The following is a 14,409-nucleotide window of genomic DNA, read 5'->3' as shown; positions in this document are numbered from 1 at the left end:
TGCGTTACTGTGGGTTTGACTCTTCTATTTAAAACCTTCTGTGTGTTTACTCCACCTGTGAAGTGGTATAGAGATGCTACTTGTCCTTTAACACTCTCAGGTCTTTTGATTATTAGAGTCTTGAGTTCTTTATTTCATAAATCTGAAATGTTTCTATGTCATAAGTCTAAATATTTATATATCCTCAAACCCTCTAATTATTCACAGGTTTACGTGCCACACAGGTTGTATTTGTGAAAAGGGCTTGCTGCACATGACACAAATGTTGTTCTTTATGAGTTGTGTTCCTCCAGTTCACTCTGTTCACAAGGTGAGTTTCTTTTTAAAATAATCATTTTAATATAATGATGTGTGGTTTGTAATAAATAAATATAATATAATATAATATAATATAATATAATATAATATAATATAATATAATATAATATAATATAATATAATATAATATAACCATGTTTTGTCTGTACAGTTTTATTAATAAATGCATGAAGAAGACGTCTTAATGTATGTTTCCTCCTCCAGGTCCATTTCATTTAGAAGAGTCCTCTGGAGCCTCTATGCCACAATAACACACTGTGAGTTCAACATCTTCTATATTTCCAATACAAGTCCAATCTGTAATGCATGTGCTATAAGAAAGAAAGAGTTGACAGTAAGTGTGCGGCTGCTATATATCAAACCACTGAATGAGTTCTGTCACTGCGTATATACAGTTTAACTGTGGGTTGTAAAATGCCGCTACTGTTTAATCACTTCCTTGCATTCTGACCGTCAGGCTCTCGATGGCACTGGATAATACAGATAACAATCTTAAAGGGCGGGTTATTTATAATGACGCGAGTTGAGGAAAGGGGGAGATGACACTGTACTGTATTTCATGACCTTGCCAGCTCATTGGTTTGACTAGTAATCCACTTCCATAAAGAGAAAGTGGAGGATTTAGAGGGCTCTCAGAGATGGCAATATATACCTTCTTAACACTCTGTCTGTCCGGGACTCAGTCTGTGTCTCTGTGACTCTAACGGCCCTGCCAGGTTAAAGTAAGAACTCTTTCTTGCCTTCTTTGTTTTAGTGTGTGGTAAGAAGTGTGGACACATGTCATGTTTTGGTCAATAGCATGAGAGCAGCTGTAAATGCTTTTATTGTATTGCTGCAGTTGCTGGGAGTTGATGTGTGATCAGATAAAAATGTTTCAGTGGATGGTTGTAGATTTAGTTTCGGAGCATTTGCTGAGTGTTCCGTTTGCTCATACGATCATTAGACTCCGTCAGTTACTTTGATTAGTTTGTAGGGATTTCAAAATCTCAGAGGTTCAGGAAAGTCTGACATCTTTTGAGAATCGTAACCGGATTTAAGCATTTATGATGGAGAACATTTACACACATTGTACTTTATCTTTGTGTTGATTGGTCTTACATGACTTTAATTTACTTTGATTGACAAATCACGAAATTTTGCATGAGACATGGAAAATTTCAGATTTTTATAATGTTTCTTCGGTTGTCACATCTTATTATATGAAAAAAGAGATTTTTCTAGATTTTGAAGGTATCATGTGCTTTGTCTCAGCATTCCTGCAATGGCAAAGCAATGATTAACAGTCTGGTGATGTGGCATGCTGAAAAGCAACACCACTACAAGGCATGAACTTGAAAACCAATCCGTCAGTGTTTATCCTCCTGTCAGCACTAAGGAAGACTCAGAAGAAAACATGGTTCAATCAGTTGCAGATAACCCAGGTCTCTAGTCTTTACTTTACACAACAGTACCCACACCAAACCTATTTTCTCCACAAGTATTCAAACGAAGCAACAGTATACCTTTGTTTTCACTCATTTCTATAACAGAGGATTTTTTACTACATATTTTGCTCTGGCCTTTTCTTTGGTTCCGGAATATCCAGAACAGCAAGATTCCAGCTTATTTATTAATTTGAGCAATTTACATTTTCTGTACTGTGTATTCTGTGTTTTGCTACAGAAATGGTGACAGTTTTCTGTTCAAAAACCCTCTGTGTTTAAAGCTAGGATTGTTTTAAGCCACAGTAAAGTGGCTTCAGTTTCAGGATTTTGCTCTATTTCATCTATTTCCATCCATTTCCAATTTGTGACTATTTTTCAGTTTTCATGTCATCAGTTAAATTCACGCTCACTTTTTGCAGATGCATTACTAGAAGTTTCCATATGGTTAGTATCCTGAACTGCAGGACAAACACTCTTCTGTACTGGGCTGAAATGCCTGTTGTACATTCTCTCTCTCTCTCTCTCTTTTTTTTTTTTTTCTCAGTGTGAAGCAGGTGAACTGTGTGTTATTCTGAGGTCAGCCCAACTGCAAGTTATTTTTATGATATGCTCTAATGTCTTGGCTGTCCAAGGGATGTTCTGTGGTGTTTGGTTACGGCAAACCCTTCCATCCTCCCTCTAGGGACAATCCTACCCATAACACACACACACACTGACTTGAGACAAAAATCGGGGCCTGTATTTAACCCTACAGATATTTTTCCATCTCCAGAGCAACATCCTGTTGTGCCCTCTGAGTTTTGAGTCCTAAAATACACTGTCAGCCCTGGAGATAGTGCCCCTCGCCTGCCCATTATTGGCAGCAGGCATTTGCTCCAGGGGTAGCTATAGGTTTGCAAATGCCTGCAGTGGTTGTCAAATGTCTTTTCTTTAAGATGAGCTTGCTGTCACTTTTTTCTCAATGATGAGGATGTAAGGAACAGCTGTGGTCAGGAATAGAGTCTTAATCCACTGCTTGCTCCATAATAGCCCCTAAACATTAAACACAGCTCAAGCAGGAACTATCTAGCGTGTGAGGACTTCTCAAAGTATCTCCAGGCTGGTTGGTTTACCTAAGTGAGTGATATCAATCCATGCAGATCGCTTTGGCTTGTTTATTTATATCACTTTGCCTAACACCAGTATAGCTAAGAGGCCTAAGGCCCTTAGGCTAATGGAAATGAGTTTCACAGGTATTCTTGAACCATGATGGTGCCATTAGACAAAAAATAAGAGGATCGCCAAAGTTATTAAAGGTTACCCTGTGGTGAACTTGGATGTGTGGTCCAAATCCCATAGGAAATCCATTTATAACTGTTGAAACATTCATGTTGTAGGCTACCTCATGCTAAGCTAGAGGTAATTGACAAGAAACCCCAAAACCTAAACAGAAAAACAGACGGTGAAAGCTCTTGTAGATGCCTGGTATCCATCTAAAACATCAGCTCAGCCTCTCTACCAGTCGGTTTTGAATCAACTAATGGTTTCTGAAGACTAGAATTCTCTTTGTATTTTGAGGTATTGACAATTACCACGCAACATTTAGTGTCTAAAGTGCTAAAGTAGCACATTAACGTGTTTGCATGCTACATTGTACTTGCCTGGTGTATACTTACCATGTACTGTAATCATGTCAACTTTGAACTATTAGCATAATGTTGACATACTTAAACACTAAAGTTGCAATTATTTAGCATCCTAGCATACTAGCCGTAAGCTAAAAGTAAAACTAACAATTTTAGAGGCCCACGGTCATGATCTGATGTTTTGGATGTGTTAACACTTAAAGCAGCATGTTATGCTAACATTTTATATGTAACATTAGCAGATACTGTATGATGCTAACAGCATACATGGTAATATATTATCATTTAGCACAGTAATGTAGTATATAGTCTGCAAATATGCTAGCATAACTAAAAACATTTCAATGACCAGTGTTAAATGGATGTGATAAGTTGGTCAAGCCTGATTTTCACCTGTGGGTGGTGCTAAAAGTACAGTGAGTCAGAGGTCCAACGGAGTTACTATGACTCACCGTGTTTGAATGATCTGTAAATCTCTGAACCAATGTTCGTGCCAATCCAGACAATTGTTGGTGAGATATTTCACTGCACAGTGTTAAACCTGTATCCTTTGAGCCATGCTGCTATAAATAGCGGCGAGGTCCTTTAAGGCATTAACACGGTCTGAGTTACAAAGTTCCGTTCCATGAAATTTCCCAGAATTAACTTGATGTCTTAAGATAGAGTAAATGCGATCCAAACATGAAATGTGAGATGGATTAGTCATTACAGCAGGGGAAAGTCAGAGGGAGCCAGTTGGACTTCAAACATGTTTGACATAGAGGTAAAATCTAGAGTATATCATTTTCTTTTTGGGTCTCTAGGTTTTTGTGGGGCAAATGTGAACTACTTCTGTGAATCGGTAAGATGGGAGGTGGGATGTGAGGGAGATTTGATGGACAGCTCTACAGACAGCAAAGTAGTCCCTAAGTAGGATTTCCAGATATTTTAGCAGTGACTGTCAGTATGAACTTTAGTAAGTGTTTTCAAACTGAGATCATGTGTCACAAATCACAATTAAAATGTCAGAAGGAGATTTATTCTTTTTCCACTTAATAAAAAGAACACTCAGCATCCAGCAACCTTGTTATCTTCCAGAGAGAGATTGCACAACTGTGCTATTCTTAGATGTCTGCCACTAGGAAGAGATCTTTACAGGAAATGTAAAGTTTGTTTTGAGGGACCTGTACCAGGAAGAGTCATGCTGCTAATATGCAGAAGGAAAACATGTTTGTTTGTTTTATTCATGCAGTTTTCTATCAAAATGTTATCTGTGCCCAAACCAGAAGAGATTATACTTTAGAAGTGCGGGCAGATAAATAGACTTGTGGATTCTACTTTGTAGTTGGGGCGGTTAGGGAAGCTGCACTGGGACCATAAAGTTGTAAGGATATTTGACGTACATTTGAAGACCACTGCTCTGAATGTGCACGCTGCTGTGACTGTATAGCACGTGTGACATTGACACAGATGGTGTGATTCTTCTTTTACTTTCTAATGATTCTAAGTGAATAGAAACACATAACCATGGCAACAGGGCACACAAATGCAAGAGAGTCTTGCTTGAAATAAGAGAATGGAAGCGTCTTAGCTTAATTCTTGTCATTTGCACTTCTCACAAGACTCTAACACACCTAGTAACCATTAATAAGAATTTATTTTGCTCACAGATCAACCGAAAGCCAAGTCAATAAATGGTGATAAAATAACAAGTCTGCAGTTGTCAATGGGAAGAAGCAATGGGTTTTTGGTACAGTTATTACCAAGACAACAAAATGAAAACGTCCATTAATCCATAAATCACTGAGTAACCATTACAGTATAAAAGCCACACACTGCACCTCATAAGAAAGCGACATCCACCTGGATAATAAGTAAATAAAAAGTACATCAACAGTAAAATCTTTGTTTTGTGTTTCAGTCGGATAACACCAGGACCCAGCTGCTAATATGGCCACCGAGTGAGTAAACAGCTGAAACTATGTATCGTTGTGTTCGTCAGGATGTCTTTCAAAAATGTTAAGAGACTAAGTAACTGAAATATTTGGTTTCATTTGTTTCATTTGCGTCCTATGATGCTAGTGCTGTGATTCTAATGTGACTATACTTTACTACACTACGTTTTATGTTGATGTTGAAAATCTAAACTATTTGGTCAGTAAATTAGTGTGTTAACATTTAGAATGTGTGCTACTCTTGCATAACATGATACTGCAACAAAGGTGCACAACTACTTGAATGTTATCCAGATTTAATTTATGTTTTATGTCTGCAGGAAAAGACTGTCTGCGAGACGCAAGCATACTCTAAAGGTAACGATGTTTGTAATGTTTATACAAGCATAAAAACACAGATTACAAATCTCTCACCTTCAATCTCTGCCCTGACATTATGTGGTGATGTAAATCCTCAGAGCTGTATGCTGGTGGTGGCAAACAATTTGCTGGAGGCTGAAGCATCCGTGAAGGCTGATGAGAGGGAGAAGTTCCTGGAAAACAAGTGTCCTCCCCTGGAACTGCCCCGCTCCAAGGAGGAGCTCCTGGTGAGTTCTGTATTAAATACACATGCAAGTAGACAAAATGCACACAAATTAAGACAACATTATCACCTGTGTTTTATCAAGCTGCACTCTCACTATATTTTTTTTCAGCTTTTGTCAGATAAGGTAAATGACGTCAGGAATGTTTGCTCATGAAAAAGCTTAATATTCTGGTATTGTCTTAAGGAACTTTGCCAAAAACTTCACGAGCAGATTGACATCAGTGAAGAGGAGAGATACAGCATAGAGTTTAAACTGAACCTGGTGTTGAATGAGGTGAGACTGATTTAACATACTTTCACCTGTGATTAGAATTACTACAGCGATGACATTTGTATGCTTTGTTAATTTGTTGCTAATCCAAAATACATTTTTGTCCTCTGGACTCAGTAGTAACTTTTTGAAATAAGATTTAAAAAATATCCCATAAAACATATTTTTAAAAAACCTGACATTAATTCACGTTAATCGCACATTAACTATGCCAGCAGTGCAATTAATCCCTGTAAAATAATTTAATCTGTGGATGCATGTGGATATATTCATTGCATTGACGTTTATTCTGTTAAGAGTCTAGTTTGTTGATCCCAGGCCTGTTTGTTTTCTTGTTTTGTTTTTTTTTTTAATATATATATAATCCTTCTGCAAGCTCTTGATTTATAGCAGAATAATACCCATCTTCTGACCTCATTGTTTCCCTTTCAACCTTCTAGTGTGTCAGCTTTGTGGTTTCAGAGCATTTGCTGAGTGTTCTGTTTGCTCATGCGATCATTAGACTCCGTCAGTTAGTTTGATAAGTTTGTAGGGATTTCAAAATCTCAGAGGTTCAGGAAAGTCTGACATCTTTTGAGAATCGTAACCAGATTTAAGCATTTATGATGGAGATTTTGAACAGTTTACACACATTGTACTTAATGTTGATTGGTCTTACGTGACTTTACTTTTATTTGATTGACAATTCATGGAATTTTGCAGCAGCCACACCCAGGCCTGATTATTGCCAGACCTGTCCTCAATCAACAAATCACTTCAATAGGACCTGCCTGACTAAGTGAAGTAGTTTTTTGCCAACATTTCCCTAAATCAAAAAACTGAAGTAAAGTACAGCATTTCAGTGGTTCAGCCTTGTTGTAGAGTGAACTTGTGAATTTGATCTCAAATACAAACTTACCTTGATGAATAAGTGCACTGTTGGAGGGCACAAACTAATGAGCGTAGGTGGGCTCCAGTAGGCTTCACTGCTACTCATGGCAAATAACCTGAATCTTTAAATGATTGTTCCTCTTGTCCTTTCTCTTCTTAAAGGTCAGGGACCTCAACATTAAGATTGTGGATTTGAGGGGAAAATTCAAGAGACCCCGACTGAAGAAAGTACGTATGTCTGCTGACGCCATGCTCAAAGCTCTGCTGGGCTCCAAACACACAGTCAACATGGACCTGAGGGCCAACCTGAAGCAGGTCAAGAAGGAGGTGAAAGAGGAGGTGAGCGGCTGTCTGGTTAATCGGGTTAATCTAACCACATATGTTCCTCAGTTGTGTTTTAGTTCATCACTTTGTTTTGCGCAGCATTTACTTGTCTTTAAAGCTATATCAGCTCATTTTTAGTTACCAGACCAGAAACAGAAACATGTGTTTTTTTTCTCTTAATTGCATCATTTTACAGATGGGTCTCCAAACTAACAGAGTTATTGTTTGTGTTTGCAGGACAAGCAGCTGCGTGATGTGGGAGACTGGCGTAAGAACATTGAGGACAAGTCTGATAGGAAGAAGATGTTTGATAGTTAAATGGGATCTGTCACTAATAGATGGAATTCAGGTTTAATGTCTTTTTAACTGAAGAGTTTTAAACAAAAATGCAACATATCCAGTTTACTTTTCATTATTATTAGGAAGATAAGATGCTATCTGCGGAGGGTATGATGTTAAATAATGTAGACCTATTGGCTGGTGGGGACATGGAGAAAGATTGATGTGTTTTCTAAGCTTCTGCTGTGGTACAGTAAGTGATAAATGGAGTTTATACGTTTGATCACAGGGGCTTTTGAGCATGTGTTACACAAATTTCTACTTCCCTGAGAGTGGTGGACAATGGTAATGTGCACTGTGTTCGATGACACAGGGTGGACTATTATAGATATTTTTTCCTGTTTCTTTTTTTTTTTTGGAAGGGGTGGGGTGGGGATATTTTGCACTTTGGAAAAAAAACTCTTCGGCTGAATCGAAGCTGCCTTGTGCTTTTGCCTGTACTGAAACTGTACTGTGATGTATTTGAACTATACGTACTGGAATCAGTTAGTACTTGAGTGATGAATCAAGCAAATTTTTCTTCTGTTAAGGCTGATATATGTTTCTGCATAATTATACGATGATGCACCTTCCTCAAAACTTTAGTGTGTTGTCATTGTTCAGTAAAATCAGTGGTATCAATGTATAATGGAGACAGTTCGAGAGAGGACAGTGATTCTCTACGTAGTAGTGCATACTGTAAGTATTGCAAGATCACTGTTCTTCACGATTTGAGCTTTGACCGGCACTGTTCGATAACATCACCTTCTTGTGTCTATTACTTCTTACAAAAATGGCACCCAGCTGCAAAGGTAGCACCACAAGTTATTTGTCTCAGCATTACATATGTTCACACAACATGGATGGAGACATGAATTCATTTTCTTTTTCAGATTTTCCCCTAGAGACCGATCTTGTCATATCTTAGAGATGGTTATGTTGTATCTGGAAACAAACTGACGTATCTGTAATACTTTCCATTTTAATAATACAGTTTTGATTTTTTTTTTTTTTTTTAATAAGCAAATCCTCATTTTGATTTTGACAAGGCTCGTTATCTTATTTGGCAATAGACAGTGATTAAACAGACATTTATTCCACCTTCATTTATTGTGATTACTAACTAAACAGAATTTCACCCTTTTCCTTTTTTTTTTTCTTTTTTTTTTTTTTTTTTATCACATCGATCCAAGCCCTGCGGCCAGTATGGAATACGTGACTTCCTTTATTGCAGAGGTATAATTCAGCCTACAGTTATAAACAACATCATGTTCATTCATCTCTGTGTTTCTGTAATGATAATGTGATGTACTTTTCTTGTCACTTTGCTGTCACATTAAATACAAAGGCTTCATGTTCATCTCGTTCACTGCTGAATTTGTACTTCACTTCATGTTCACTTTTTACCTGTTTGTTGGCTAACCTGATAGGGCAACAGGCTGTTTTGGTACCTTAGCATTGTACTAAAAGTCAAGAAAATATAATATATATAAAACAATATAAAACATATATTTTGGGAAAAATTCATGCTGGAGATGAATGGTGAAAGAAAATTGTACTTTACATTTAAGTTTTTATCTCAACTTACACAAAATAAGTCCTGCTTTCCAATTCATGCTACAACTTTTATGCGCACTTTATGCCAGTGTAGTTTCATATATGATTTTCTAATGATGCCTTAAAATAAATAGAAAATCATAAAGTAACAGAATAAACCAATAGTGATTTTGGATCAGTGAACCTTTTGGTCACTAATACATAAAATAAAGTTCCAACCTTTATGTGCATTGTATAAATAATAGTGATATTTGATTAATTGACCCCTAAACACGAGTCCTAAACGTGTTTGTCGAATTAGTTCAAGCCTTTTTCAGGTTAATATGTTAGAAAAGTCCCAGGTTTTTCCCAACCAGCGGAGTAGGTAAGTTCTTTGAATAAAACCTCATTTCATCTTTGGATGGTGAATTTGTGTTTTTCCCTATAAATCACCAGATTTTTTTCTTTTTCTTGCAGATCTGATGCTACTGAAATGTGATGTGCTCCAAAGGTATGTCCATTCATTTTCCTGTCCTGTCGCTGTACCAAGTGTAAGAATTGATAGTAAATTTGTAACCCCTATTGTTGGGTAGCACCCAGTAAAGCAGCAATAAAACCTCTCAGCAGAGTTTGAAAGTTATTTATGGGGATGTTCTGGAGCGTGGCAGTTTCAAGTTTCATCTGATCCTTTGTTTTGAGTGGTGCAGTTGTTCCCAGTCCCATGAGGAATAGAATAGAATAGAATAGAATAGAATAGAATAGAATAGAATAGAATAGAATAGAATAGAATAGAATAGAATTATTCCTTTATTATTCCTATATTAAAAACTCTGATCACATCTAAATTACATAACACTGCAGGAATCAAAGTGAAAGTGTTCAGTTCAGTAGATGACACATACTGTAACATATCTAAATACTGTAAAATATCTAAAGAACTTCACAAAGTCTGAATTTGTTTAAACCAAAATTCACTTAAATGTTGATAGACTTAGATCAGAAAGTGTTCCTGACAGGAAAAAATAACCATTTGTTTGTACTTTAAGTCTTGGCTTTAAATAATAATTAAAATCATGCGCAAAGTTATTATATTTCAGTAGCAGCGTAAGAATATGCAGTGCTATTAATACGACTGTAACCTGGGGTCATTCCTAATTTACGGCATGGTTTGGGCTTTCATCAACTAATTAGCATGAGATGCTTAATCCTCAGCTGACCGGTTAAAGCAAGGCCATTAAAAATACACCTTCCATTTGAACCTGAAGCTGTCTCTCAAACCAAAATGTTATTTGTGCAAAATGTGATCATTTTTCACTCTTTTTCAATGTGCAATTTGAACAAAGAATCTTCATACAATAATTATGTTGCGCAGTTTGATTTAACGGTCATGGAGGACTTGTTGTTCAGTAGAATCCCTGCTGTCGAGGTTTGTTGAGATAGTTAATATTGAAAGAGAATATTCATTGAGAGTCTTCTGCATTAGACCACACTTTACCTGAAGATTCTGTTTTCTACATGCAAGTGACTTGGTATATTTTTGCTGACCAAGTTTTGTTCCGGCCATGAAACAGAAATTAGATTGTCAAGCAAAGTTAAGAGGCTTGGTTTCTATACAGGGTTAAGTCCCAAAATAATCCCAAACATATGAATAATAATGGGTATAGTGGGTAGTTGAATATCAGTGATTTGGACGTCATATACGTTTCAGCAGAAGTTGACAGCCTCAACAATGTCTTGTGTATTTGGCATGTCATTCCTCTGAGTTACCGCCAGTTATATTTGACCTCTGCTGACAGCTGTATCATATCCTCAGATAACAGCTGCCTCTTCACTGAGACTCACACCAGCCAGAATTAGAAATTTTAGAACAGAGGAGGAGGGTCTTCTGGATAGAGTTCATATGTACAGTCGCCATGCCATAACCTATGTTAACGTTCACAAAAACATCTCTCATTCTCTCTCTAAGATACAGTCTACAAGCTTTCTCTACACTCTCTATATACTCTCTATACATCTCTATTGTAACTTGAACTTGAATGGGAACATGACCTATGAGTACGAGACAGTTTGGAGTTTGTGTCTCCTAAAATAAGAGTCATAAATGTTAAGCGGGTTAGTCATGAAAGATGTAAGATTCTCAAAGAGAATGTCAGACTGTGAATAACATTATGTTATTGATGACACTTTATGTCCCAGATCTGATACTGTCCACTTGTGCAAAATGGCAGCATAGAACAAAACAGGACAAAAACAAGGTGGACTCTAAATAGTTATTCCGCCTCTCTATGAAATGTCACTATAAATAACAAACAACATCATATTTAAAGTAACGCAGAGGTCCAACGATACTAAAATCACTAATACAGCTCTGGTAACTAATCCTTTGTTTTCTTCCCATGTCTTTACATACATACATACATACATACGTTCACCACAGTCAAAAGGTTGAGGCGAAAACAGCAGTGAAAACGCAACAAAAAAAAATGCAAGCCAATATAACAACAACAAAGAGAAATAGCAGGCTGACCAACAAAACCCCTACCACCAAAGTCTTTATCGCTGAGGCCCAGTAGTAAAACAAAACAGCCAATCCTCCCACGGGTTTTGGCCTGCAGAGATATTTTTGCTCATTCCATGAGCTTTTTGCGCCAAAAAATGGCATAATCAAAAAGTCCAATTGTTTGTTTTGTTTTTTTTTACAGAGGATTGGGACTCTGGTGTCTAATTCAAGTAACATTATGTTTTTGTAAAGCTGCAGAGAGTGCATGCCAGTCATGGATACTCTTAATCCAAATTTCCAAACTTAATCCAAATTTCCTCTAAATTACCATGACCCATAAACCATAAGATAAGATAAGATAATATTTTATTGATCCCCATTGGGGAAATTCAAACAGACCATAATATCCAGACAAAAGCCTAATCATCCCAGCCTGAAAACAAGTATCTTGTGTATGAATTCCCTTTTTAAATGGAACTCATCATGGCATAGAAGACAATATCAAATGCTTCATTTTTGTGATGATGTCCATGTAAAAGCTGCCAGTGTTGTGGTCAGCAACACTGTTCTGGGTCCATATGCTGAACTGCATCTCAAAGGCACTTAATATTTATTTCTGCGGCTGTGCACAACCAATGCTCTGAGAAATGATGAAAACACAAAGTAGCTAGGAGTTCACGTACCAGCTTGATATAGCCACACTTAATTTTGTTCTCAGAATATGAGTCTGGTTAGCACGGTTTTTAGATTTCATTACGTGCATGGGTCAAGTGAGAGAAGTGAAATACTCCCATGCACAACTGGATAGGTACAACCAATCAGAGACATTTTAGTAGAAGCAAAGGAAGCGCACTTCTGGCTTGATAAGTTAAACTCCGTGTAGCCCCTTTGGAATGTCGTGTCGAACCACTAACTGTAACAGCAGGGTACTCAGTGATGCCTGCAAAATGCATTATGGGATACCTGGATGTACCAAGCCCACACAACATACTTCCCAATGCATTCTTGATAGAACCGGGAAGTCAACAACCTTCCAGGGATTTAGACTATACTCTTAATCAGTACTTAGACTTTTCACAACAACTCAAGGATACTTAAAAACTCACGTTGAAAAGCCTAAATTCAACTCCACGGCACACCACTCAGATGCCATGTATGACTACGTTGCTGTTACTCTCTGTCCACTGCTGCATACAGTCCATCTAGTGACTGTTTGGCTTCCAGACTAAAAAACACAGTACCTTAAAACAAGCATATCAGTGACTTTATTTGGGTAAAAGTTCTGGCATCGACTGTCCACAATATTCCTTTTCTCGTTTGATGTTCAATATGTGTATTGCTCAGATTGTACGTATTTTCGTTACTTGGCCAGCTGTTTCATTTGTGGTGGAAAAGAATCCAACCTGTATGTCAGCAGCTGATTTCACCAATTAGTTCTTGCTCTTGAAGGAAGGTTGTTAATCAGTCACATTGGCTGCTCTCAATGTCACACTGCTCAACACTTCTAAATTAATCAAAACATTCCAACAGGCCTTAGTGTTGAAGTGTTATGTGGCACTTATTGGATCTCCATTTTGATTATGGTCAAATGTGAGAAATACAAACCAAGATATCCTGAACATGGGTCAGTTAGATAGTTTAATTGGAATTGTTTCCATGGCAGGTATTGCATTTTATCCAACCTCAAAATGTTTTTCAGTTAAGAATACAGTCGTGAATTTGGTGTTGCTCGCTGTTTTTTTTGTTTTTATGCCACAGTTGATGTGTGAGCTGGTTTGGTGAGGTGATTTAAAGCTTTGGAGCTTCATACTACATATCCTCCACTTCAAGAAGTAATAGAAGGGAGGATAGAGGAGGTGAGTCGAAAGAAAGTGTCTGAGAATGCCACAGATTACTGATTACTCCTTTAAAAGATAATTTAGTTACTTTACTGATTACTTGACTTTAAAAGGGTTAGGGTTGAAAAAATACATGTTGTTATAAAAAAAAAAAAGGCAGCATTTCCACTACAACATAGACCAACGTTCTTAAACACTCCCCACTAAGCGGTTTTGCACCAAAATCCAGCTTTGTTCTTTGGGTGGTGGGTGGTGGGGGGCCTCCAGCATTAGGTGCAGCTCTCTGCTTTACATCACCTGGTGGGACTTGCTCTGTTAGCTTCATCGTGTCATGCTGCGATTCCAAATGTTGGAAACCAAAATTGATGTATGTTGTGTTTTTATATGACTTTGTTGCCAGCACAGAGTGTATAGCGAAGCTCAATCTTGTTTTCTCTATCTTCACACAAAGTCAAAACAGTGCCGGTCTTTCCAGCTGTAACACGCTCTCTTGCCTCCTTCGATTGTTGTTTACGTTTGTGTTGCTGCGTGGTATTACATGAGTTGTCCTCATGATGAAAACGTGACGTCACTCCCAGAGACTATGAAGAAGCAAAATATATCAATATATTTATATACACTCACCAGTTCGAGTGTTCTGAGTGGAGTTTGCATGTTCTCCCTCTGTTTGCATGGCTTCTGTCTGGGTATTCCAGCTTCCTCCAAAGGCGTGCTCGGCTATTTGGTGACTCTATATTGACCCTAGGTGTGCGTGTGAGTGGTTGTACAAGGCTGGCGACTTATCCAGGGTATACCCTGCCTCTCGCCTGATGCCAGCTGTGATAGACTCCAGCAAACCCCACAACCCTAGTGAGATGAGATACTT

General features: G+C 37.7%; 1 protein-coding gene across 2 annotated transcripts; it reads left to right on the top strand.

Annotated features, from left to right (window-relative positions):
- The first annotated feature begins 939 nt into the window (after positions 1-939).
- On the top strand, positions 940-9,030 carry tnni2a.2 (troponin I type 2a (skeletal, fast), tandem duplicate 2). Of its 2 annotated transcripts, XM_047596983.1 has the most exons (8): positions 990-1,040; positions 2,287-2,318; positions 5,268-5,307; positions 5,622-5,658; positions 5,760-5,888; positions 6,072-6,161; positions 7,191-7,367; positions 7,590-9,030. In XM_047596983.1, the coding sequence occupies exons 3-8, from the start codon at positions 5,297-5,299 to the stop codon at positions 7,668-7,670; spliced, it is 525 nt and encodes a 174-aa protein (XP_047452939.1). In that variant the 5' UTR covers positions 990-1,040; positions 2,287-2,318; positions 5,268-5,296; the 3' UTR covers positions 7,671-9,030. The 2 variants fall into 2 exon arrangements, with proteins under 2 accessions (XP_047452938.1, XP_047452939.1); XM_047596982.1 differs by lacking the exon at positions 2,287-2,318 and having other exon boundaries at positions 940-1,040.
- The last annotated feature ends 5,379 nt before the right edge of the window (positions 9,031-14,409 follow it).

The sequence above is a fragment of the Mugil cephalus genome, chromosome 10 (assembly GCF_022458985.1).
Source record: "Mugil cephalus isolate CIBA_MC_2020 chromosome 10, CIBA_Mcephalus_1.1, whole genome shotgun sequence".
Lineage (NCBI taxonomy): Eukaryota > Metazoa > Chordata > Actinopteri > Mugiliformes > Mugilidae > Mugil > Mugil cephalus.
The sequence above is the reverse complement of the archived record's forward strand: the minus strand, read 5'-3'. Positions and strand labels throughout refer to the sequence as shown.